A 26,462-nucleotide genomic window follows, 5' to 3' on the forward strand; every position below is an offset into this window, starting at 1 on the left:
CTATAGAGGAGTAACCTTTACTATATCACGTTTATCAAAGACAACTTTGTTGGAGAAATATATAGCTATCAAACCAAAAGCTGCAGCTGATGCAATGTAGGCGGTCACCGTCTGTGTCATGTGTACGATGAAGCCCATAACTAGGGATGGGACCACCTGAGACAAAAGACAGGAACTGTCTAGTATAGCCATATCCAAGCATATCCTATTGTTTGGAGTAGTAGGTCCTCCAACCATGACAGAGTTGTCACAGGAGGGACCAATGCACATAGATGGGGAGTGTGAGGAAAACATTGCAACACTATTATTATTTGATGCATTTTCCATGAATCCAGGCTTTCGCTCTTTTTCCTTTATCTCCTCCTCAGCCACGTCCTTATACTTTGGGAGAAACACCTGTCGAAAAGATAAACATTTTCATATCTGGAAAATACTATTTCATTACAATAATTTTTTGCACCAAGAAAAAGTAAAACATGGCTGGAAAGCATATGATTGAAGCAAAATATCACAATAATATAAAAAACCATAGGCACAAATATGTACTCTATATAACGTGACGTGTAGAAGAAGATATTACAGTAAGCAAAATAAGCTTCCAGAGGAAGAGGTGAAAAACTTACAGAACAGAAGGAACCTTTTCTGTAGTCCATGAGCAGATGGCCTTCCAAGGTAAGCAGGATAGGAGAAAAGAATAACCATTCAGAAGGCAGGAAATGAAGAGAGATAAGAAGATGGAGAAATACATTCAAGAAGAGAATAAATGGAGGTGAACGTCAAAAACAGGAACGATTCTATTAGAGCTAGAGGATTTCTAAACAAATTTCCATGTATCTTAAGGGCCCTATACACAGGCTGAGAATCGCATAGATCATCTCTAATGAGCTTTCATAGTAATGCTTGTTAGCGATGATCTGGCGGTGTAAATGTACCGCCGATTACCCGCTTGTTTATTGGGTAATTGGATCGTTTGTGTGAACACAAAAATCCTTGTTTCCCAACTGCGGATCGTGCTGTGTAAACACAATCGACAAGTCAGTATGGAGAAGAGCAATGGCGTTAGAGATACCTCCCCCCCATACTCTGGAGGAAATCGCTGCATGTAAATGCGGTCTCCTCCACCAGTGAGCTGCAGATTGTCGGGAAAGAAACGCTTCCTTCCTGACAATATGTTGTAATATCGTCCTGTGTAAAGGGACGATTACTTGCTGGTCAAAATTTACAAGACAGTATACCAATGTAATATTATGCTGTATCACAATAAGCACCATCACTCTGTACTAATTACTTAGATTGTAGAGTAATCTCCAAACATACCTTTATTTCATCATTACATGGGTTTTCTGAGACATTAACACTGATGACCTAAACGTAGGATAAATCATCGACATCAATGCTGAGAGTCAAACCCACCACCACTGGTCAGATGTTTGCAGGAGCTCCAGTGTGGCGGAACTAAGCACAGCTCTGTACACTGTGCCTGGTTACTGCCGCTCTCTCCCATTCACTTGTGGGTCCTACAAACAACTGACGGGCGAGGGTGCTGGGAGACCCCCACCGATCTGATATTGATGACCTATCCTAAGCATACTGTAGGTCATCAATAATAAAGTCCTAAAAAAAAACATTTAAAATAGTTTCTCATTATTCTTAAAGGCTCAAACTTATCACAAGTATCCACCAATGCTACAGTGCAAAATAAATTGCCAAATGCAGAAAAACAAATATCAGATACCCTCCCGATACATATATAATGCAAAAATAGTAATAAAAAAGGGAATCGTCTTCCCAACGTCCAGTGGCATTGTATAATACTTGATCTGGAGATAAGTTTCAAGCATATACGGCTGCTTTCCCTGTACTGCCAGGGCAGTCAAGGTTGTTTGACTCTTTATTACTACTTAGAAAATCCTTGTCATGGATACACCTCCCTGAGAAGGGTTAACCCATGCAGGAATCGATTTATGTATGTCCCTTTTCCACACAGTGTAGGCTGACTAATCGGGGGACTTCTGAAGGAAATGAGTAAAGCAAAGTAAAGACTGTTACCAATAAGGTACCGGTAATGGCAAGACTCTCTTTTCTATTACTATGAAGGTACATGGATGCAGTAATCATCATGTACCAATGGGCTTGGCGGTTAATTGCGACTCTTATTAGTTCCTGCCTCATACCATTGCTTCTAATCAGGAGAGTTCTTGGGGACTCCAAGTTCCTACCCAATCGGTGGGCATCGAGTATAGAATACGGTCTCTCTCCTAACAATAAGCGGCAACCCACTGTCTCAATATTTTACACTAGCGGATTGATTAGGATTTTCAAGGGTTAAATGACGGTTGCCCTACCAGCAAAGCTGAAGACAACTATGCCACCAGAAGATACTGTATATGATATCTGCTCTTCTGCACCTGGCACCTTTTACAGCTGTCATGTGTATATATAAGAACTAACACTAAATCTGGCCATTGGATTCCAGGGTAAAACCCAACCACTGGCTTGTATAGGTGCGCGTCTTGAATCCGGTCTCACCAACAGGTAAGTATACAACCATACTCTAATAGAAGACCGCTATACGTAAGATTTCATTTATTAAACCAGCCAGATGTGCATAATGTACAAATCAATTAGACATTTTGGGCTACGAATTAGAGCCTTTTTTTTAAGCTGAAGGTGTACACATGGTATACATAGTAAACATTAACGTATGCATGCAAAAGTATATGATGAAGGTACGTAACATAGCGTAGGATGCATAACAGATATGTATGATAAACTGCAACTACATCATAGTACCATTACATGCAGTACATTTAAATAATAATAGGGAATATAAGAGCATGTATACCATACAGGCAGCAATCACGCAATGCTATATCAGAATAGATAACATCCTGTGTGGGAACATATAAACCGGTCATGCATGCAAAAGTGATTGATGGAGGTCCAACACCCCCAACGTTCTACTGTTTGGCAGCTGTCAGTGCTGAAAACTATATAGCGGATAGAAATCTCTGTTTCCGGCGCTGGCGTAATGCAGCCCAGCTCTCATTCACTGGAATCGGAGTTGAGCGGTCGTACTCCTGCACGGCCCTTACACAGTGGACGTAACCACTGAATAGCTTCATGACGGAGAAATGGATTAGTGTTGTGGTGAGCTCACTTGCAGGGTGCTGGCCAAACACGCTAACTCCCCTCCCACTAAGGTGTTTACTAGGAATTCCTGCCCATATACACTAACTACTCTTCCTGACCTGTAGTCCACGTTGTGTGCACATGGTTTGCTAAAGCACCTTCTCTGTATCTTGCACGGCTCTACACTCTCCCTAGTTAATTGTTCATTAGACTGACACCTTGCAGAGGATCCATCCTTTTGAGTGTTAAATGGCAACTTAGGTACAGGGCAGTTTTAACACATTGGTGGGACCAGTGGATAAATTTCATGAGTGGAAACCTTTTACTTCCCCTACACAGAAGTTATGCCCCCTTCATGCCCCACACAGTAGTTATTCCCCCTTACGCCCGATACAGTAATTATTTCCCTTTAATGCCCCCTTCATAGTAGTCATGGTCCTTTAGTGCCCCCTCACAGTAGCTCTCACACTTACTGCCCCCACACAGTAGTTATTCCATCTGAGTGCCCCCACACAATATTTATTCCCCCTTAGTGCCCCCTTCACAATAGAGTACTCCCTTAGTAATCCCTCTAGCAGTGTTGGCCCCTTAGTGCCCCCTCACAGTATTTATGCCACCTTAATACCCCATCACATTAGTTATGCCTGTAAGCCGTGTACCGGGGTGGGCTCCCCAGGATACAGCGAAGTCACGAACGAGGAAAGCAACTCTGACACCAGCTTTTGTAAAACAGACGTTTTACTGTAACGGATTATCAAACACAACTCCAAATGCAGTGAACATAAGTTTAGATTACATACACTCAGCCCGGAGGCTGAGACCCCTGTGTCGCACAGCACGGCGCCCTCCGATGGTAGCTGGAAAACACTTGCGCAATTTACCAACTGCGAGCAGAGCTAACTCTGCCTCGCCATACCTGTTATTACCCTAAAGAAAATGTGAATAACTGTTTAGGTGAGTAGGACGGGTTAGCCTGCGGTGCAACACAAGAGCTTACAATCTTGCAATATTACACAGAATTTCCCCCTTTCCCTTAACTGATAACGTAGCACGTGCCTAAGAATCACTCCTGGGTAAACAAATTAAACTGTCTGGAGTTCCTGGGATGAATGATAACAACATTTTCGGCCTGACACAAGATAGAAGCCCTAACTAGATAACTACAGCCCGTAACTCAGTCTATAGGCGCCAAAACTTTTATGAGGTGTGTGCATGAATTTACTGACCCGGGTCTGTACTGTTACTGCTGGCGGCTCCGGACCGAACAAGTCCCTGCCACAACATACGATTCTGCAGGGTTTGTAACTTTGCTCCTCCGTTCTCATCAGCTTCCTGAAATCGATGCTTTTTTTTCGGAACAGAATCTGGTTCTGGAACAAATGGTGAGGTCACTCAACTGCAGCTCCGATCGCTGAAGAACGCTCCAGACCTGGATGCAGACAGATCCTCTTTCTCCGGACGGACTCTGGGACTTGGACTGTGATCAGCCTCCTTCAGCTGCAACTCCGGCCACTCCAGGTTTTCCTGACGCCCGGATGCGACCGGATTCTGTTCTCCAGCCCCTCTGCCTCTCTCCTAAGATGTCTGCTGCTCTGCTTCCTGCTTCTTCTCCAGACCGAGAGTCTCCACCTACAATTGAATATTCAAATACTTGCACAATGTTAGCTGTGTTAAGCAACAGTGGCATCTAGTGGCCAAAACACAGAATGACAGTGCTAATGAATCAGTATTCATATACACAGTATTCAGACAATGGTGACTGTTTCTCCATCTCACATGCCCTCTTAGTGACCCTTCACAGTAGTTATGCCACCTTAATACCCCCTCACATTAGTTATACCCCTTTAGTGCCCCCTCACAGTAGTTATACCCCCTTAGTACCATCTCACAGTCATGCCCCTCTTAGTGCCCCTGTTACAATAGGGTTGCCCCTTTAGTGCCCCCTCACAATTGTGAAGTTCCTGAACTTTTAATAAAATAATTAAAAAAAATACTCACCTAGCCCTGTTCCCCTGACAAATGGAGAACATTGTTCCCTGGCTTTTGCTCTCCTTCTCAGCAGGCACACTGATGACTGCATCATACTTGCCTCCTGAGAAGAGCACAGGCTGGGGAATGGTGGAGAAGAGAGCTTGTGGCTCTATGCTTCACCATTGTATACAACTGTATCTGCGTCCTCAGGTTAAAACGGACCGTCTTATGTAGTCATGTGGACATACGTGACATGCTTCCCACAGAGCTACACTGTTACTATTTGACTACATATACACATACTGTGTCTCCGACTGCACAGTCTCTGCATATATAATATGGCTTTCACTTTTGCATCCATGACCTGTTTATATGGTTCCACACAGCATGTGCTATTTATTCTGATATTATTACATTGTGTTTGCTGCCTGTATATGTTATATTTGTACATTGTGCACATCTGGCTGGTTTAATAAATGAACACTTAGGCAAGTTACAAGCAGAGTATGGTTGTATACTTACCTGTTGGTAAGACAGGATTCAAGACACGCATATATAAAAGCCATTGTTTAAGGCTATTGCTCCCTGGTGTGCAATGGACAGATATAGTGTTATTTCTTCTGCACACACACAACAGATTAATCTGAATAGTCACCTGAAACAACATGTATCCTTTAGGCCTCTTTCACACGGGCGAGATTTCCGCGCGGGTGCAATGCGTGAGGTGAACGCATTGCACCCGCACTAAATCCGGACCCATTCATTTCTATGGGGCTGTGCACATGAACGGTGATCACTTGTGCGTTTCGTGAAAATCGCAGCAAGCTCTATTTTGTGCGTTTTTCACGCAACGCAGGCCCCATAGAAGTGAATGGGGCTGCGTGAAAATTGCAAGCATCCGCAAGCAAGTGCGGATGCAGTGCGATTTTCACGCATGGTTGCTAGGAGATGATCGGGATGGGGACCCGAGCATTATTATTTTCCCTTATAACATGGTTATAAGGGAAAATAATAGCATTCTTAATACAGAATGCTTAGTAAAATAGGGCTGGAGGGGTTAAAAAAAACAAAAAAAAAACATGGTGATGGATCATGTGATGGACTCCGTGATGAGCGCAGTGATATCATCAAAGGTCCTTTACCCAGGTCCTGAAGAAAGAAGAAAGAAGAGAAGCCGCGCTGCGCGAACAAGTGGATTAAGGTGAGATAAAAAAATTATTATTATTTTTTTAACCCCTCCAGCCCTATTTTACTAAGCATACTGTATTAAGAAGTGCAAAATGCATTAAAATTTTCCCGCGACGCACCCGCATCTTATCCGGACCAATTCCATGACGCCCGTGTGAAAGAGGCCTTAAAGGGGTTATCTGGGATTTTGATATTCATGGACTATCCTCAGGACATGTCATCAATGTCTGATTGGTTGGGGGTCCAACTCCAGGCACTACCTGCAGATCAGCTGTTTTAAGAGTCTACTGTGGTTTAGTGAGATGCGGCTTCCTCACAGTTTACCTAGCACAGTGTCGTATGTTGTATATAGGCTGTGCTTGGTATTGCAGCTCAAGCCCATTCACCTGAATGGGACTGAACTCCGCCTTGGTCATGTGACCGATGACCCTGATGTCACTGGGCTAGGAAGAGACCGCATCACTCACCTCAGCACTGCTGCCTCTTTAAATAGCTGATCAACGGGGATGCACTGATGTAGAACCATGTGAGTGGATCCTGAAACCAAAACAAGTAACCAAACGGATGTGTAGAATTGGTGAGATTTGATATTAGTTTTTTCTGCATTTTCCAGATTTTTAACAATTTTTTGCAGTTGCGTTGTATTGTAAAGGTTTTTTTCAGGACTTTATTATTGATGACCCCATTTTAGAAACTACACCCCTCAAGGTATTCAAAACTGATTTTACAAACGTTGTTAACTCTTTAGGTGTTCCACAAGAATTAATGGAAAATGAAGATGAAATTTCAGAATTTCACTTTTTTGGCAGATTTTACAGAAACACCCCACACGTGGTCGTAAACTGCTGTATGGCCACATGGCAGGGAGCAGAAGGAAAGGAATGCCATATGGTTTTTGGAAGGCAGATTTAGCTGAACTGGTTTTTAGATGCCATGTCCCATTTGAAACCCCCCTGATTCACCCCTACAGTAGAAACTCAAAAAAGTGACCACATTTTGGAAACTATGGGATAAGGTGCCAGTTTTATTGGTACTATTTTTGGGTACATATGATTTTTAATTGCTCTAGATTATGTTTTTTGTGAGGCAAGGTAACCAAAAAAATTTATGTTTTGGCACCTTTTTTATTTTTAACAACGTTCATCTGACAGGTTAGATCATGCGCTATTTTTATAGAGCAGGTTGTTACGGACGCAATGATATCAAATATGTCTGCTTTCTATATTTGTTTGTTTCAGTTTTACATAATAAAGCATTTTTTAAAACAAAAATTATGTTTTTGTATCTCCATTTTCTGAATGCCCTATTTATTTATATTTTTCTGCCGATAGTCTTGTGCAGGGGCTCGTTTTTTGCAGGAAGAGTTTGCCGTTTTTATTGGTACCATTTTTGGGTACATACGATTTTCTGATCATTCATTATTACGCTTTATGGGGCAAGGTGACCAAAAAATTGGTTCAGTTAGTGCAGTTTTTATTTATTTATTTTTAAAGAGGACCTTTCACTGATCCTGACATTGTGAACTAAGTATCATGACATATACAGCGGTGCCCAGGGATCTCACTGCACTTATTATTATCCCTGGGCGCCGCTCCGTTCTCCCGTTATGTCCTCCGGTATGTTCGGGGACTTGGTTATAGTAGGAGGAGTCTGCCCTTGTTCTGCTGGGCGTCTCCTTCTCCTAGGCTGTAGCGCTGGCCAATGGCATCGCAGAGCTCACAGCCTGGGAGAAAAAACCTCCCAGGCTGTGAGCTCTGCGCTGCGATTGGCCAGCACTACAGCCTAGGAGAAGGAGACGCCCAGCAGAACAAGGGCAGACTCCGCCTACTATAACCAAGTCCCCGAACATACCGGAGGACATAACAGGAGAACGGAGCGGTGCTCAGGGATAATAGTAAGTGCAGTGAGATTCCTGGGCGCCGCTGTATATGTCATGATACTTAGTTCACAATGTCAGGATCGGTGAAAGGTCCTCTTTAAAGCGTTTACCTGAGGGATTAGGTCATGTGACTTTTTTTTTTATAGAGCAGATCGTTACGGACGTGGCAATACCTAATATGTCTACTTTTTCTTATTTAAGTTTTACACAATAATAGCATTTTTAAAACCGAAATAATGATGTTTTAGTGTATCCATAGTCATAGCTTTTTAATTTTTTTGACTGATTGTCTTAAGTAAGCTCTCATTTTATGCGGGATGAGGTGACGGTTTGATTGGTACTATTTTGAGAAGTATATGCCTTTTTGATCACTTGGTGTTGCAATGTAAGGTGATAAAAATGCCTTTTTTTTTACACAGTTTTTATATTTTTTTTTATATAGTTTTTAAAATTGTGGTCATGGCACGGGCTCTGGTAGGCCCGTCTCATTTACTATTTTCTACACCTGTTTTAGCCGTAGAAAATGCTCTAAATGTAAGACAGCTCGGAAGCGCTGGATGCACAGAAGTTATGGAGAGGCCTGTGTCTTTTCATAACTTCGGCAGATCCTCTGCCAACTATGGGGCGACAGGCATCTAAAACAGTGGTCTTAATAAATGTGCCCCTTAGTTTTTATCAGCAGTGCGGGCACATAGGAAAATGGGACCAACACAGATGCCTTCAGCTGCCAAGCACACATGCAACAGGTGAGACAGTTTCATAGGTACAGATCTGCTGACAGATGCCCTTCAAGATAGGTTATCAATATCAGATTGATTGGGGTCTCTCTCCCGCGACTACACCCACCAGTTGTTTGTAGGCGCAAATGGGACAGATCTGCAGTTACCAGGCACAGTGTATGCTCTTGGGCTCACATGCTCAATTATTGAAATGTATGTACTGGTGCTTCCAGCTCTTTTACGTTATCATGTGGTCTACTTGGCATATTTTACCTTAACTTTCTGATATGCATCTCAAGCTATTTTGCTATGTACCTTCACCGCTGATCATGTGAGGAAAGGGGAGCAGGTCACCGGTGTGGCCTGTGATTGCCTGTAGCAGTCACATGTTGATTTCAGCGTGGCAGGGAGAGGAAGATGCGGCCCGGGAGCATCAGACTCTGGACCTAGTGGTGGGGACCAGGTAAGTATGATCTCCACCATGGGTCGGCCCCTCTGGGACTTGCTCTTGGATAATTCCTTTAATATTTACTTAGACCCTTCCTAAGCACTGTGCTCCTTCAGCTTGAAAAAGGGCTCTAATTCATAGCCTGAAATGTTGCACTTGTTTGTACATTGTGAACATCTGGCTGGATTAAATAATGAACACTAAAAGGGTGTTTTCCTGGGATTACTATGGTTTTTAAAAGATATGCTTATGTCATGTACATTTTCCCCATGTTTTATTTTCAATTGGGACTCTCCTGACCTGTTTTCACTACATAAACCAATCTCTCTGGTTTGTTACATCCTGTATGTAGCACTTCCTGTTGATGTCCCCAACCAAATCCATGATGCACTTCTCCTTTCTCTGCCACAGCTCCAGCACCTGCCCTAACACCGCCCAGCTAGTTTATAGCTCCTCCCACCCGCTAGTTACATAGACACTCCCCTATAACTGCCCCTGTTGCTGCTTTGACACTCCATGGACATACCATCACAGGAAATAAAGAGCTGCATGGATATGGTCATGTGACCACAGCCCACAACTAAAGATAGGAGATTATTTTAAAGGATCATCCTTTAATCATATTAGAAAGTACAGAGGGGGAGATAACTGGTGTAAAGTAGAACTAACTTTGTTGCCCATAGCAACCAATCAGATTCCACCTTTCATTTTCCAAAGGAGCTGTGAAAAATAAAAGGTAAAATTTGATTGGTTACTATGAGCAACTAAGCCAGTTCTACTTTACACCAGTTTGATAAATCTCCCCCACAGTGCTTTCTTCTGCTAATAAATTTGGGCATTATGTGACTTGTATCCTGCATTTTTTCAGGAGTGGACACTAGATGCTATGATGTCTTCCATATACTTCACAGAGAGAAGAGACAATTCTGCTCCATTATCTGTCTGTAGCCCACCCTCATAAGCAGCATCAGCGTGAAAGATATTATACAGAGATCTTGTAGTGGTGTAGTTATGGATCCAGCACTGGGATGAGATAAAAACACTGTCTGTGCCTCTGTCTCCCTCCAGAAGCTCACCGATTCTCCTAACCGCTCCCTCTCCATAGACTTCTATAGTCAGCATATAACCTGAACCCTCAGTGAGGTGAAGACAAAGCTGTCAATTGAGAAACAATGATTAGTACAGGAAGTGGAATGGAAAAGAATAAGTGGCTGATAAGTGGAAAAACAGGAATATTATTACAAAGTTTCCTATATGTGCTTGCACTATTGATTTATGCAAAGTCTATTGAAAGTACTGTGCCTATTTAAGTATGATTTAAATTGTTTCCCATAGGATTTACAGGTAGTTGATACCATCTACATTATTTCCTGTAATTATATTTTATATTATTCTAGCTTATAGGTGTTACTATTATTAAACATGTGAGTTCTAGCCTTTAGCAAGATTGTTTCTGTATTAAAGCATAGCAAGAGGTAAATTAAACATTACGCATTTCTCTTTCCTTGTTCTGGAGATCGTGGGAGATTGATTGACTCCCACAAATCAAAACTTTTGATATCTCTCTATAATGCATCAAAAGTTTTTTTTTTTTTAAGTTTGTTACACTTCTTATTCACAGATATTTAAAGAAGGCATTCCTCCTAGTTGATGTTGCCAATATCAAATGAAAATTGATTGAAATAGCGCTAATTTCATCCAGCTCAAACTGATTACATTTCAAAGTTTCTTAAAAGGGTTTTCCAGAACCCCAAGTAATTAAAAATTTATAACACTCCCTGTAAATGCATATAACATGGTGCCCTCCTTTTCATCCTTTTTAGCTGCAGATCGGTCAACTCCCAGGTTCCAAGATGGCCGCACAGGTTCACAGACTGACTGATGCGTACTGTGAATTTCGTGGCATGAAACTTCCTGCTGCCCTCGGACTACCCAGCACTACTCACATGAACAGTACTCGCCAATCCAAGAGCAGGGCAGGACAAAGTAGGAAATGGTTTGGGCTACCAATGCACAGCGTGAATCAGGTAGTCTGAGAAGTGGTGCATCCATCTTGGAAGGCAGAAAAAGAGCCCAAGAATTAGCGGACCTGTGACTAGTAAAATAAGAAGGAGGAACGTGAATTGTTTTTGAGCCCGAGGGTCGCTTTAACGCTGAAACAAAGCCGTTCTCTCTGCAGTAATGGACATGTCCAACTGCTCCACGTGCCCACTGAGGCCAGCGAGTGGCTGCAGCAGGCAGGAGGGGTATTTGGGGATGCCACTGCTGGACATCATTGCTATAGTGCAAGATACAAAGATTTGTTAGAGAGCACTGGAGCAGCGTGAGATTGGAGAGGTGAGTAACGCTTCTTCTGTTCTCTGCCTTTACCTAAATTTTTGAGGGTCTTGGAAAACTGCTGTAAGTTTATAGCAAGATGCCATCTCCAAAAAATCTGATAAATAATACACCGTCTTTATAGCAATCTAAATTTTAACTATACAGATAAAATTAATTTTTCGGTTGACCTAATTAGATTTGCACCCCAGTGGAAAAGTAAAATGTTTCTTACACAAGTTGTAGCCATTGCTTATCTGATACAAAATAACAGCTGTAATGTAACTTGATAGATCATGGAAATGAGTATAGAGATCGCGAATCTGGAAAAGCAACTGATATGTGCCATTTCTGTGAGAAAACTGGCTCCATTTTTCTAAAGCTGATGGAGAACATGGTATACAGTATCTGCATACAATGAAATGTAGGTGTGAGCTTTATACATGGGTGACTTCACCGATGTGATGACTTACCTGTCGGTTATGATGATAAAGTGAGGTAAGAGTGTATGGCAGGATCTGCAGTACAGAAAATGGGATGCCTGTCATAGCAGCGGATGCTATTACCACTGTAATATTATGGGAAAAGCATGTGATTATTGAAGCAACCGGGAGGCAGGAAACTGCAAACAGGTAGACGATTCGCGTTCCAAATGTCTTCACCAGGTAATCCATGGAGAACGAAAACACTATTGATGTCGCAGACTGAAGGAAGAGGCCCAAGCTTCCCATTCTGACTCCTGGAGAAGAATGAAAAATCAAAATGTAAGCTTAGGAAATATATGACATCATACTGTCTATTAACGGGCATCTGTCAGAAGATCTGTACCAAACTGGCTGACCCGTTGCATGTGCACTTGGCAGCTGAAGGCATCTGTGTTGGTCTCATGTTCATATGTGCCCGCATTGCAAAAAATGATGTTTTAATATATGTAAATGAGCCTCTAGGAGCAATGGGGGCGTTGCCGTTACTCCTTGAGACTCTGCTCTCTCTGCAACTGCTGCGTCTTCTGCACTTTGATTGACAGGACCATGCATTGTGATGGTATTTTTGCATATAGTAATCATTTTTCTCAGCACTGTGGGCACATATGAACATGGAACCAACACAGATGCCTTCTGCTGCCAAGTGCCCATGTAACAGGTCAGTTTCATAGGTACAAATCTGCTGACAGATGCCCTAATCACATATGTACTATGACTGACCTGCATCATACTGAAGTCTAGCCTCCGTCCCCGGTTCTGCTATTGGCACACCATGATAAAGTCCTTCCCCAATGAAGTCAGTGTAAAAGAGAGAAAAGGTCATAAGGCTCATCCATGAGCACAGCTGGGCCATAAACAAGCGGCACAGAGCGTCAGGAACTCTGCAACAAAACGTCCTGAAGCGTGATACCAGAGCACACATACTTCGCAGCGCTAGGGCCATTCGCCAAACCCTGTGTGGTAGAGACCAAAGGTGACATGTCCTTGTGCAAGTCCATCCCTTGCCTGCTGGTTCTATATCTGAGTGTCCAGCATTTATCCAGACCTCTTCGGAAACAAAGAATGTAGCAAAGATGCATCCGCAAAATATAATAAGTAGGAGTGTGAAAAGGCACTGTTCTTGGCCACCTAACTGGTGTGCCAGCCAGCTGTCACTCCAGTCCACAGAAGGCAAAAAGAATCCAATGCATGCTCCTAGTCCAACAGTTAAGGCGTACACTGAGAAGGCTTTTCTGCAGGCTTCTCCTTCAGGGAAGAGATCAGAGAGCAGTGCTTCCAAAGGAGTGAAACAAACCTGTGCACAGGAATCTAGCAGCCCAACACCCAATATAAGGAAGAACACCTCCATGCCGGCATAGTGGTGACCTCCAAAGCTGGCTAAATGTTTGGCAAAAGGAATGATAATGAGGGACAGTATTACTCCAAAACATAAAAGCCAGATGAAGGGCCGCCGACGGCCAAATCTGCTGCTCCAATGGTCACTTGCAGAGCCGATTAGGTGTACAACTAAGAGACCAAGAATGGGCCCGATACCTAGAAGTGGAGACATTAAGGAAACAAGACTTAATATATACACTGCTAGCATAAAAACTACATACCCCACTTATATAAAAAAGAGGGAGACTTATCAAAACTGGTGTAAAGGAAAACTGTCCTTGTTGCCCATAGCAACCAATCAGAATCCACCTTTCATATTCCAAATGAGCTCTGAAAAATGAAAGGTGGAATCCTATTGGTTGCTATGGGCAACTAAGCCAGTTTTCCTTTACACCAGTTTTGATGACTCTCCCCCAGAGTATTTAAAAGGTAACTCATGTTTTCATTTAAAATTTTTTTTTTTTTCCATACGTTACTGCTGCAGCAGCATTATGCATAAAGCAATCTTTAGTTTCTTCACATACCACTGTTTTCCTTGAGTTTTTCCCTTAGTTACGGCTGTTTAAACATTTACAATATGAGGACCTTCTCAAGATGGCTCCTCTGCCAGTTCTCTGAGGCCAAAACTGCTTTCCCTCACTTCCCATACACACATGCTGTAGCCAGCAGCTCCCTGCCAGCCAATCTGATTGGATTACTGAGAGACACGCCTCCTTACTCTGAAGCCTAATGCAGGCATGCAGTGTGAAGGACCGCCCCTGCGTCTTCCTGTCTTCTCAGCCAGAGACAGACAAGCCATAGCACTGTCTTAAGGGAGCAGTGGAAAGGGACAGAGGACAATAATGAAAGCTATTATTACAAGGTAATTACAGATCTTTTGACAATCATTGACAGACTTAACTCGGGTATACATCAGTGTTCCCTCTAAGCTTTGGCAGTTGCTGAGCGGGGTCGGCTTAGAGATGGGCAATGCTTAGTCAAAGGTGGGCGATAGGACAATCAAACAAGAGATCATCGCCGACATATTGGCAAAACAATAAATCTAGCCTACTAAGTAAGACAAGATAAAACAGTTACTGGAGTGGACGGACAGTGTGACAGAACCGCACACAAAATGTCTCCTGCGGAGTGAAGAAAGACCTTGCTAAGTGCTAACCTGACACTGGCTAGGACGTCTAACTTATACATCTTCTTGTATATAGTGATATGGACCATGTTGGTATAACCTGGGCATCTCCTGTATATAATTATATATGTACAGCTGGTATAAGTTATACATCTTCTTGTATATAGTGATATGGAGCACGCTGGTATAACTCGGGTATCTCCTGTATATAATTATATATGTACAGCTGGTATAAGTAATACATCTTCTTGTATACAGTGATATGGAACATGCTGGTATAACCTGGGCATCTCCGGTATATAATTATATATGTACAGCTGGTATAAGTAATACATCTTCTTGTATACAGTGATATGGACCATGCTGGTATAACCTGGGCATCTCCGGTATATAATTATATATGTACAGCTGGTATAAGTAATACATCTTCTTGTATACAGTGATATGGAACATGCTGGTATAACCCAGGCATCTCCTGTTGTATATAGTTATATATGTTACTTTTTCCCCCATTTTCCTTGGCTGAGACTGTTGAGGAAGGGTTGAGACGTATGCATATATATCCATGCATGCCTGCAAACACGTGCGGGCATGTATGGTATATATATGCATACATTAACCACCGCATCATGGGGTGATGTGCGCAGATGTGCCCAGCATCTGCGCACGTCTGCCCATGGTGATCCCCAGGGGCTCATGGTGGCCCCTGTGGGAAATATGTGGTCCCTGGAAGCTGTGCCCCCTTATAATCCCCCTTATATTAGTATATATGTGCCCCCTTATATGTGTCCCCTTATAGTTAGTATATATTTCCTGTATGACCGTATATATATTGGCCCTGTATGGCAAGTGGGGACATATGCATGTCCCCTGTATGTGATGCCCCAGATATATGCGAGGGTGTGTGTATATATAGATATGTGTGTATGTATTTGCACACGTGTCTATGTATATACACTTATGTCAGCATGACAGTATGTGGGCTTATTGCTGCCCATTCATACCCCCGGTTTTGTATGTGTATGTGTTTATAGATGTGCCAAGCATCTGTGGATATATATATGTATATAGGCAATTCCAACTGTTATCAACAGAGTTGTTTAGAGACTGATAGCCTGTAGGATAACAGCTGATTAGCATCTAGTCCCCTTTTGTTCAGGCCCAAAGCAATCAGACTCTTTGGCACCGTTTGTGAGGGGACCTTCTAACCAGAGACATCAAAAACCTGTTTTCTGCCCCATGGCTAAACGAAGGCACACTATGATGTCACATGCCTGAGGAAGGAGGAGGGGGCTGTTTTGGGGCTATAATAACCCAAACCGGAAGGTGCCCTCTCTTGCAACCAGACTAGACACATGGGAGAGTGCAGCTCCATGATGACCGCCTGGAAAAGGCCTACTAACGCTGGAAGGATTAAGTATATCCCCTGACCCCCGACCGCTATATCTCTCCCCTGGTTAACCCACACCCCTGGTCCTGTAACCCCTATATTTGTGTCCCTGATGTGCACCTTGGGCCCTGCCTTATTACCCTTGCCCCTGATGTGTACCCTGGGCCCTGATTTACCCTTGCCGTGTTACTGGACACCCTGATCCCCCAAACCCTTGCCTTATTGTATCCTTGTTTGTACCCCTGATCCTGTGCCACTGGTTCCCCTGATTGTATTTGTGGTTCAGTTACACCCCCCTGATGACCCCCACTGTATCTCACCCCTATTACTGTATTAGTGTCTGTGGACTACATACACTCCTGTAGTGCCACCGTGTAACCCTTTCCCTACCCTGATTAACCCCTGGTGGTAACCCCTGCTCAAACCCTGCCACACCCCCCCCCCCCCCCCCTGTACACTTGCAGGGTATTTACCCTTGCATTGCTGTACAGTTCTGATATTATCCCCATTGTTAACCCTTTGTGTTTGTGGTCGGTTTACACCCCTGTAAGGCCACCATTAACCCTCGTCGTACCCCGTAGGGACAGTGAATAGTCAGGTGGGGTGGGCTGTTATTACTTGTATGTGTGAATTGTCTGGTTAGTTTATGGGTGGAATATGGGAATGTGTAGTGTAGTTTAGGATTGTATATTTAGTGCTGTATTGCTAGTGTATTGCGTGCGTTGTGTATTGTAAGTAATAAATACTGTGTTACTTGTAACTATCTGTGTAACGTGTAGTTATTGGCGATAGTTAGTTAGTAAGGTGCATGCAGCTAGCGTAGTGATTAGTGTAAAGTATAGCAAAGGTATTGTTATTATATAAAGGCATAAATGGGCGGAGTTATCAATAGACAGCTCCTCCCATTTATGAATATTAATTAGCAATATTCGCATAAATATTGGTGATTAACAGTCCCCCTTTACATTGGCGAGTCAGGCCCACTGCTTAGATTTTGAAATCTGTGTTTGGTTTTGGGGTTAGAGGTCGGTCATCCTGTGAATTGTCAGGCAAGAGAGACGTGGTCAGCGGTCTGAGCGTCTAGGACCTGATAATTCGGACAGGTAACGCGACTCTTCCTTACGGCACCAAGCGCAGATCAAAATCTTTAGCAGAGAATCTATAATCTGTGAATTAATATCGCTCAAGTGATTGCGAGGGAGAAGATGGACGCTCAGCAAACGGTGAGTATGGACTTCCCCACACTGCAACACTTTAGCAGACACAGCACATTTAACCCCATCCTCCCAACCACATACAAGTCAGCAGAAATGCTGTGGTCCGATTTGTTGGCACAGGCTTGCAGTTATGACAAGCTTTGTGTGAACAAACGGATGGTGTTGAACAAGGCCACCAAACGGCTTCAGATGCTGGCCAAACTCGTTCATACGTTTGAGGCTAACATCTGTAAGCCAAAGGAAGTGGCGCTGGTGTCTCAGTCAACGGAGACAATTCCTCCGGCCATTCACCGCCAATGCTGTACCAGTAATTCGGACCAGGTTTCGGCATTGCAGGCGCAGCTGGCAGAGAATGTGCAGTCTACTGTTGACCGAGATGCGCAGGTGGCTAATATAGAGTCACAGTTAGTAGAGCTGCAGAGTCTTATACTGAGGTCAAGGCCTTCAAGGAGCGAACTGCCTCTACTGACGTGACGGTAGCCAAATTGAAGGCTGAGGTTGCTGTAAGGTCCCAGCTAATGTCTGGCATGCAACAGGTTATCACCAAGTTGGTGCCGGCCCTTTCTTTTTCCGTAAAGCCAGGGTCGGAATCTCCCAAAATGTTGCCCTGTGCAGGGCCACAAGGGGGGAGAGTAGTCTGTGACCGGTCTAATCATCAGGTCAAGCCGGTCCAGACTAACAGAGATTTTTCCCTGACTTTGGGAAAAAGAACTGTGGTGAAGAGTGCGTCCCTGAGGATGGGACAATTCAGGAGAAGGGAGCACGGCTGCAGTGTAGATGGACCTGGGCCATGCAGAGCAAACATCAGATGTTTTGCATGTGGTGGCCTAGGTCACATAGCGAGACACTGCAAAACAGATAGGAACATAACACACAGGACAGGAAACCAAGTCACGTGTTTCAGGTGTGGGAACAAAGGACACATTGCAAGGAATTGCCCTTGTGCAAGTAATTGCAATGTGTCCAACAGTATCAGCCAGGTAACAAATTGTGCAGTGGGGTCTAGTCAGCTTGGCCATAACGGGGTTACCTCTCGGCAGCATCACCGGCTGCTGAGGGGTCAGAGTGGCCAAGCTAGGCTAGGCAACATTTGACACCCCTGTACTATTTGTTACACCGTTTGTTCCCTGTGTATGTCCATGTTGTGTGTTTTTGTTATCTGTTTGTAAGTTTTTCTTGATGTTGATGGTGGTAGTCCTTGTCTACGGATGTGTTCTACCATGCTGATTTATGTAGTGTTGTAAGTCCCGTCTGCTGTCTTTGTCTCATTCTGTGTCCCCTTGGAGTGGAACAGTGTTATACTGTGGATCGAGAACGTATAGGCTCGCAGATAATATCACACGGGAAATCCTGCTGGTCGGGAGAAGGCATAAGGACCTTCTCCATGCAGCACACAAAGGATGGTGTGATATTGTTCTGGGCAACCAGGGTCTCAGATCGATACGGATAACACTGTTTTGCTCAAGGTTTTCGGTAGGGCTGTGTTGCGCTGGGGACTGGGGCGGACAGACAACATTGGTGTAATGTTGTGCTGCGCACTTAATTCTAGTCCGAGCAGGTAGCACAGCTCTGATAGGGTTTGGACGCGGAATGTTTGGCAGCAGAGGGTGGACTGTGTTCTTGTGTTGTGGGGTCCTGGGGAGCCAGGGCATGCCTATGCCATTGGTTCTGCGGGCCTCCACAGGACGGGATCACAGGGGAAAATCAGCCTGGGTACACATGAGTGGACAGGGATGCGGTGCCATCAATGACAAGATGGTGCTTTGTCCACAGTACTCCAGTTATCCTAACCTAGTAGGGTGGCCATCCTTATCTGTTGGTGCAGAGGGATGTGCAACAGAGGACACGCTCCTCTGAAGGTAGGGTGTTCAGACACCAGTGTTGGGATAACGAGGGGTCCTGTGAGATAAAGGGCAGCCCAATACCTTTCTCTACCCATGGGTCAAAAGTATTGGTGCTGTGAATTTTCACATTTAATTGCACTGTTAGGGGAGAAATTCCCCCGGGAGCGCCTGGTGTTTTCTTCTGCCATAGGTGTGATTTTATATGGAGCAGAAGAAAAACCCAGGAGATGCCACAGAAGAGGCCAGCTATTCCCTCTGACACTGTTGTGAGGCTCCAGAGGATCCCACTGGATTTTGGCAACTAAGCGACCTCTGCCTAGAGGTGTTCTAGAGATGTTCTAGAGATGGAAGAATGTGCCACAATCCAGCGGGAGCATTATTTAAGGCTCTGGAGGAAGACTTGGGAGACGTTCGGGTGGAAGAACTTATTATCACGTGTTTCACCCAGTGAAACTTCTTCTGGTTCTGGTCATCGTAATCGGAGGGTCAAGGGACTTATTGACCAAATACACCAGAACCAGACAGAACTTTACAGAACTATCCGGAGGAGGAGGCTCAGGACATAACTCAAACATTGTTCCTGTAGCCAAATATTGTATGGACACACTTTGTTTCCTATGAGGGTTCGGGACGTATAACTTGTACTACCCCGAAACCCCATAGCACATTGTATTTATTGATTTTGTTTGTCGGTTGATTGTATACCCATGGACACTCTAGGTGCAAATGTGTGACAGCCTATACTCAGGGAAACTCGCCCAACACACTGCGGTGAGTTATTATTTGGCTGTAGACATTTGCATCCTATAGTCGTTTCCCATTGACACAGGGGTCTGCGACCTACCTGTGTCTTTGGAGGTGTAGAGATATGCCAGGTTGCATGAGTCTCTATGGGTACACATACATATAATGATTTTGGTGGTGTTGGGAGGGATGTGACATGTGTTTTGTGTGAATGGGGATAAGGTTAGGTCACGATAGGGACAGGCATCATTCATTTGCCACCTTGAACCCTGGAACGGTGAGGTTCTTAAGGGAAGGGCTGGAGGTGTAGTGTGGCAGAGGGGTTCTCCGCAGTAGAATTTAGGTACTATGACATCACCGCTTAAGAGTCTGACCTGCCTTGTAAAGACCTATTAATCTGTCCACGGGAGAACCGCACCCATCAAGATGGAAACAGACGTTGGATAGAAGAAAGTTGGGACTGAGGTTGTGAGGGTGAACCCGCTCCAGATGCCTTGGAGGCGGGCCATACCTGAAGATCGGCAAAACTACTGAGAGACTGTGGGGGTGTGGTCACTCCAAAGTGGGGGTGGCCGACACCAAGAGACTGTTAAAGTAAGACCAGTTAAAGACTGTAAGGGTGAACCCGCTCCAGAATTGGGGGGGGGGGGGGGCGAAGATACCTGAAGATCGGCAGGATTACCGAGAGACTGTGGGGGTGTGGTCACTCCAAAGTGGGGGTGGCCGACACTAAAAGACTGTTAAAGAGACTGTGGGTGTGTGGTATCCTAAAGATGTCAAGAAGAAGACGGTGTATCCTGTGGACGGAGGAGTAGGTTACGGTGAAGGGCAGGTCGGAGGAAGAGGGATGTCTAAGTACCTAAAGATCAGTGTGCACTACAGTTCTTCCTGAACTTCCACCAAAGATGGGGTTGAAGGGGGGCAAATATATCTCAACCCGTTCCCCCAAGATATTGTCGTATTATAGTCCGACAACAGGGGGATTGTTGAGGAAGGGTTGAGACGTATGCATATATATCCATGCATGCCTGCAAACACGTGCGGGCATGTATGGTATATATATGCATACATTAACCACCGCATCATGGGGTGATGTGTGCAGATGTGCCCAGCATCTGCGCACGTCTGCCCATGGTGATGCCCAGGGGCTCATGGTGGCCCCTGTGGGAAATATGTGGTCCCTGGAAGCTGTGCCCCCTTATAATCCCCCTTATATTAGTATATATGTGCCCCCTTATATGTGTCCCCTTATAGTTAGTATATATTTCCTGTATGACCGTATATATATTGGCCCTGTATGGCAAGTGGGGACATATGCATGTCCCCTGTATGTGATGCCCCAGATATATGCGAGGGTGTGTGTATATATAGATATGTGTGTATGTATTTGCACACGTGTCTATGTATATACACTTATGTCAGCATGACAGTATGTATGTGGGCTTATTGCTGCCCATTCATACCCCCGGTTTTGTATGTGTATGTGTTTATAGATGTGCCAAGCATCTGTGGATATATATATGTATATAGGCAATTCCAACTGTTATCAACAGAGTTGTTTAGAGACTGATAGCCTGTAGGATAACAGCTGATTAGCATCTAGTCCCCTTTTGTTCAGGCCCAAAGCAATCAGACTCTTTGGCACCGTTTGTGAGGGGACCTTCTAACCAGAGACATCAAAAACCTGTTTTCTGCCCCATGGCTAAACGAAGGCACACTATGATGTCACATGCCTGAGGAAGGAGGAGGGGGCTGTTTTGGGGCTATAATAACCCAAACCGGAAGGTGCCCTCTCTTGCAACCAGACTAGACACATGGGAGAGTGCAGCTCCATGATGACCGCCTGGAAAAGGCCTACTAACGCTGTAAGGATTAAGTATATCCGCCTGACCCCCGACCGCTATATCTCTCCCCTGGTTAACCCACACCCCTGGTCCTGTAACCCCTATATTTGTGTCCCTGATGTGCCCCTTGGGCCCTGCCTTATTACCCTTGCCCCTGATGTGTACCCTGGGCCCTGATTTACCCTTGCCGTGTTACTGGACACCCTGATCCCCCAAACCCTTGCCTTATTGTATCCTTGTTTGTACCCCTGATCCTGTGCCACTGGTTATCCCCCAAACCCTTGCCTTATTGTATCCTTGTTTGTACCCCTGATCCTGTGCCACTGGTTCCCCTGATTGTATTTGTGGTTCAGTTACACCCCCCTGATGACCCCCACTGTATCTCACCCCTATTACTGTATTAGTGTCTGTGAACTACATACACTCCTGTAGTGCCACCGTGTAACCCTTTCCCTACCCTGATTAACCCCTGGTGGTAACCCCTGCTCAAACCCTGCCACACACACCCCCCCCCTCACTGTACACTTGCAGGGTATTTACCCTTGCATTGCTGTACAGTTCTGATATTATCCCCATTGTTAACCCTTTGTGTTTGTGGTCGGTTTACACCCCTGTAAGGCCACCATTAACCCTCGTCGTACCCCGTAGGGACAGTGAATAGTCAGGTGGGGTGGGCTGTTATTACTTGTATGTGTGAATTGTCTAGTTAGTTTATGGGTGGAATATGGGAATGTGTAGTGTAGTTTAGGATTGTATATTTAGTGCTGTATTGCTAGTGTATTGCGTGCGTTGTGTATTGTAAGTAATAAATACTGTGTTACTTGTAACTATCTGTGTAACGTGTAGTTATTGGCGATAGTTAGTTAGTAAGGCGCATGCAGCTAGCGTAGTGATTAGTGTAAAGTATAGCAAAGGTATTGTTATTATATAAAGGCATAAATGGGCGGAGTTATCAATAGACAGCTCCTCCCATTTATGAATATTAATTAGCAATATTCGCATAAATATTGGTGATTAACAGTCCCCCTTTACAGAGACAAGCAACATTGCCAATGCAAAACCTGAAGGGAATGCAATGCTGTTCCAGAGAGACTCACTCTAGCTTCTCTAAGATGGCGGCGCCAACCAGCATTCCCTTGTTTTGCATTGGCTAGTCTGCTGTGATAAAACCTCCCATACAGTACATGCTGTTTTCATTGCTTTCTTAGGTAACACAGACACAGCTCCTGCTGCCCACATGAAGGACTTATCACTATCAAGCTAGGCGAGAGAGACTCATTCACTTCACTCACTCTAGCCTATAGGATTGAAAATAACTAAGATTGTTTAGTGTTCTCCCCTACTACTGACATTCTACCGTCATTGATTGCTGAACTGGTCTCTCCTGGTATTTCTAGTGTTAACACGTGACAAGAAGTGGAGAACAGCAGGGGACAATAGTGGCACTAGTAGTCTACTAGTGCCACTATTGTCCCCCGCTGTTCTCCACTTCTTGTCACGAGTTAACACTCTAGAAATACCAGGAGAGACCAGTTCAGCAATCAATGACGGTTTCTAGGATTTTACTTATTGTAGGTAGCCCATAAGAGAAACTCAGTCTCACTCTAGCGTGTGCCTCTGGCCTGGCTCTAAGATGGCGGCGCCGCCGCCACTACTGCACCTTACTGCCTGCTGCTGCTCAGTCCTCCTCTTCCTTCAAAAAGAAGGAGGAGGCAGAAGTAGTGCGGCAATATGTGGTAGCTGGTAGGCGGCGCCCCACTGTGCTGAGCCGCACAAGACTACGAGGAGGACGTCGGCGCCGTCACGCAGATGAGTCTAACGACAAGTGCTGGCATTTTGCCAGCAGCGTTAGCGAACTTAGCGGCGCGCTGTAGGCTGAGTGAGCGGGCATTATAAAATTGTGAGCGGGGCCACAATAATTGCTGCGCGGCCGCCCACCCGCGCAGCTTAGAGGGAACACTGGTATACATGCCTAGATCTAATAAACTAGCAAATAAAATAAAAAATTACAGTTACAATTTAAAAAGGTTATTTAGGGGTTTGATATTAGTGTTCACTATGCGTTAAAAATGACATGGCTTTATTTTGTTGGTTAGTACTGCTACAGCGACACAAAATTTGTATAGGTTTTATTATGTTTTACGTCTACAGAGCTGTATTGAGGGCTTGTTTTTTTTTCTGGGATAAGCTGTAGTTTTTATTGGAACCATTTCAAGGTATTTTGATCACTGAACAAGGTGACCAAAAAACAGAAAAATTATTTTGATATTGTAATAGTTTGGATGTTTTCGGATACGGCAATGCCTGTTATGTTTATTTTTTATTATATTTATGTGTAAAATTGGGTAAGTGAGTGATTAGAATTTTCAATATTCTTGTGTTTTTTTATTTAATTTTTTAATTTTTAGTTTTCTAAAGGGGACTTCAACATGAGACCTTCTGATCACTTGTCTTATAGACTGCATTTGAATATTATTCCAGTCTATGGGATTCTGAAAGGCTCCCTGAGAAGCCGTGCCTCTGGCCACAACAGGGTCTAGGCTGTCATGGCATCCATTTGGAATTCCGTGGGGGCTCAGGTGGGAGGACAGTCTAACCCCACAGATGCCGCCGTCGCTATTGACAGCAGCATCTGAGAGCTTAAATTACTGAGATTGACGTGGTCCCAGATTCCAGTCACTGCTGGCAGGTGCCAGCTGCATTATAAACCAGCCCCCGTCATGTATGAAGAAAACTCAGCATGTGAGCTCGCACCATACAATCCCTTAATGCTAATCACATACATGATTATGCATTAAGGGGTTAAAGAGGGTCTGTCACCTCGTCTGACATGTCTCTTTTAGTGATAACTTGCAATAATTCGAGCATTTTTTCATATAACTTTATAGTGTGCGTTTCCAATACTGTTCCCATTAAAACTTTATGGATAGATGTACAACTAGGCATTAGCATACCCCCTTATCAGAGGTGTGTCCCTGCGCAGTCTGCAACTGCCGGCACCAACTGGACAGACTGTGAAGGGATACACCTCCAACTGGTAACATCCAATTGTAAATTTATTCTGAAACATCTAGCAGAAATAATAGAGGAACGGCACAACATAGAGCTATAAGAATAAGTGCTCCAGAATTGTCATTTCATGTGAAATATAAATATTTACTAAAACAGACATGTCAGGAGATGTGACAGATCCTCTTTCTGGTCACATAAAAAATTCAAGAATAATTCCATTCAGCCATTTATGTAATTTAGTATAGCCACTGAGCTATTCAATAAAATGTGTCTGTATAGCGCCACCTGCTGTTTGTTTGTTTCCTTATTTTTGGTCTATTACTAAATGTTGTGTTGTAAGTCTACTTTCACACTGGCGTTTTGGCTTTCTGTTTGTAAGATCCGTTCAGCGCTCTCACAAGTGGTCCAAAACGGATCAGTTTTGCCCTAATGCATTCTGAATAGAAAAGTATCCGCTGAGAATACATCAGTTTGCCTCCATTCCGCTTTGGAGGCGGACACCAGAACGCTGCTTGCAGCGTTTTGGTGTCCATCTGACGAAACTGAGCCAAACGGATCCGTTCTGACACACAATGTAAGTCAATGGGGACAGATCCGTTTTCTCTGACACAATAGGGTTATTCACTTTAGAAAAAAGACGACTGAGGTGAGATCTAATTAATATGTATAAATATATCAGGGGTCAGTACAGAGATCTATCCCATCATCTATTTATCCCAAGGACTGTGACTGTGACGAGGGGACATCCTCTGCGTCTGGAGGAAAGAAGGTTTGTACACAAACATAGAAGAGGATTCTTTACGGTAAGAGCAGTGAGACTATGGAACTCTCTGCCTGAGGAGGTGGTGATGGTGAGTACAATAAAGGAATTCAAGAGGGGCCTGGATGTATTTCTGGAGTGTAATACTATTACAGGCTATAGCTACTAGAGAGGGGTCGTTGATCCAGGGAGTTATTCTGATTGCCTGATTGGAGTCAGGAAGGAATTTTTAATTCCCCTAAAGTGGGGAAAATTGGCTTCTACCTCACAGGTTTTTTTTTGCCTTCCTCTGGATCAACTTGCAGGATAACAGGCCGAACTGGATGGACAAGTGTCTTTTTTTGGCCTTATGTACTATGTTACTATGTAATAGAAAACGGATCCGTCCTCCATTGACTTTCAATGGTGTTCAAGATGGCTCCGCCTTGGCTATGTTAAAGATAATACAAACGGATCCGTTCTGAACGGATGCAGACGGTTGTATTATCTGAACTGATCTGTCTGTGCAGATCCATGACGGATCCGCACCAAACACGAGTGTGAAAGTAGCCTTAATTGTCCCTCCATTGACATTTATTCTTTTTATGGTGGCACAATCATGTTGGTTTTATCTAGCCTTACACGACATGAAATCTAACAGCTCGGCACAGGAAGTGATTTGCTTAGGCGGTGACGTGTAATTTCAGTCACGTAACTAGTTATGATTTGCTATGATCCAGTGAGATCACATTAGCAAGAATTTTATCTCCGTTTTAACTAGACACCCGCCATTATAATGGATAACTAAAGCAGCCTGATACACCTTGAATTCACCAGGTTGCAGATTTACCTACCTAGTACCATGGTCATGAATTTTTCCTCCACTCCAGCTTCAAGAAGCAAAGGTGGAACAAAGGTGATCCCTGCGGCTAGACAAACTTCAAGACCACAAGTCAGAGAGTTAACCAGTAGGAGCTGTGCACGAGGACTGCGAAGGGCCTCGGGGATCCCCGCCTTCTGCATCATGGACA

At 44.1% G+C, this 26,462-nt stretch overlaps 1 protein-coding gene across 1 annotated transcript; it reads right to left on the reverse strand.

The window, feature by feature from the left end:
* LOC120993320 (solute carrier family 45 member 3-like) lies at positions 1-26,462 on the reverse strand. The gene is made up of 4 exons (XM_040421846.1): positions 26,286-26,462; positions 12,859-13,671; positions 12,127-12,392; positions 1-396 (listed from the first exon to the last, which is right to left on the reverse strand). Exons 1-4 carry the CDS (start codon positions 26,455-26,457, stop codon positions 1-3), a joined length of 1,647 nt encoding a protein of 548 aa, XP_040277780.1. The 5' UTR covers positions 26,458-26,462.

Source organism: Bufo bufo, chromosome 3 (genome assembly GCF_905171765.1).
Source record: "Bufo bufo chromosome 3, aBufBuf1.1, whole genome shotgun sequence".
In the NCBI taxonomy this organism is placed as follows: Eukaryota; Metazoa; Chordata; class Amphibia; order Anura; family Bufonidae; genus Bufo; species Bufo bufo.

Bases quoted from the DNA above. Each gene is read 5' to 3' on its own strand.
- LOC120993320 (XM_040421846.1), bottom strand. From the start codon at position 26,457: ATGATGCAGAAGGCGGGGATCCCCGAGGCCCTTCGCAGTCCTCGTGCA. The intron at 12,393-12,858 runs GTCAGTCATAGT...ATTCTTCTCCAG, and splicing joins TAGACTTCAGTATGATGCAG to GAGTCAGAATGGGAAGCTTG. The intron at 397-12,126 runs GTAAGTCATCAC...TCTTTTCGACAG, and splicing joins TTTATCATCATAACCGACAG to GTGTTTCTCCCAAAGTATAA.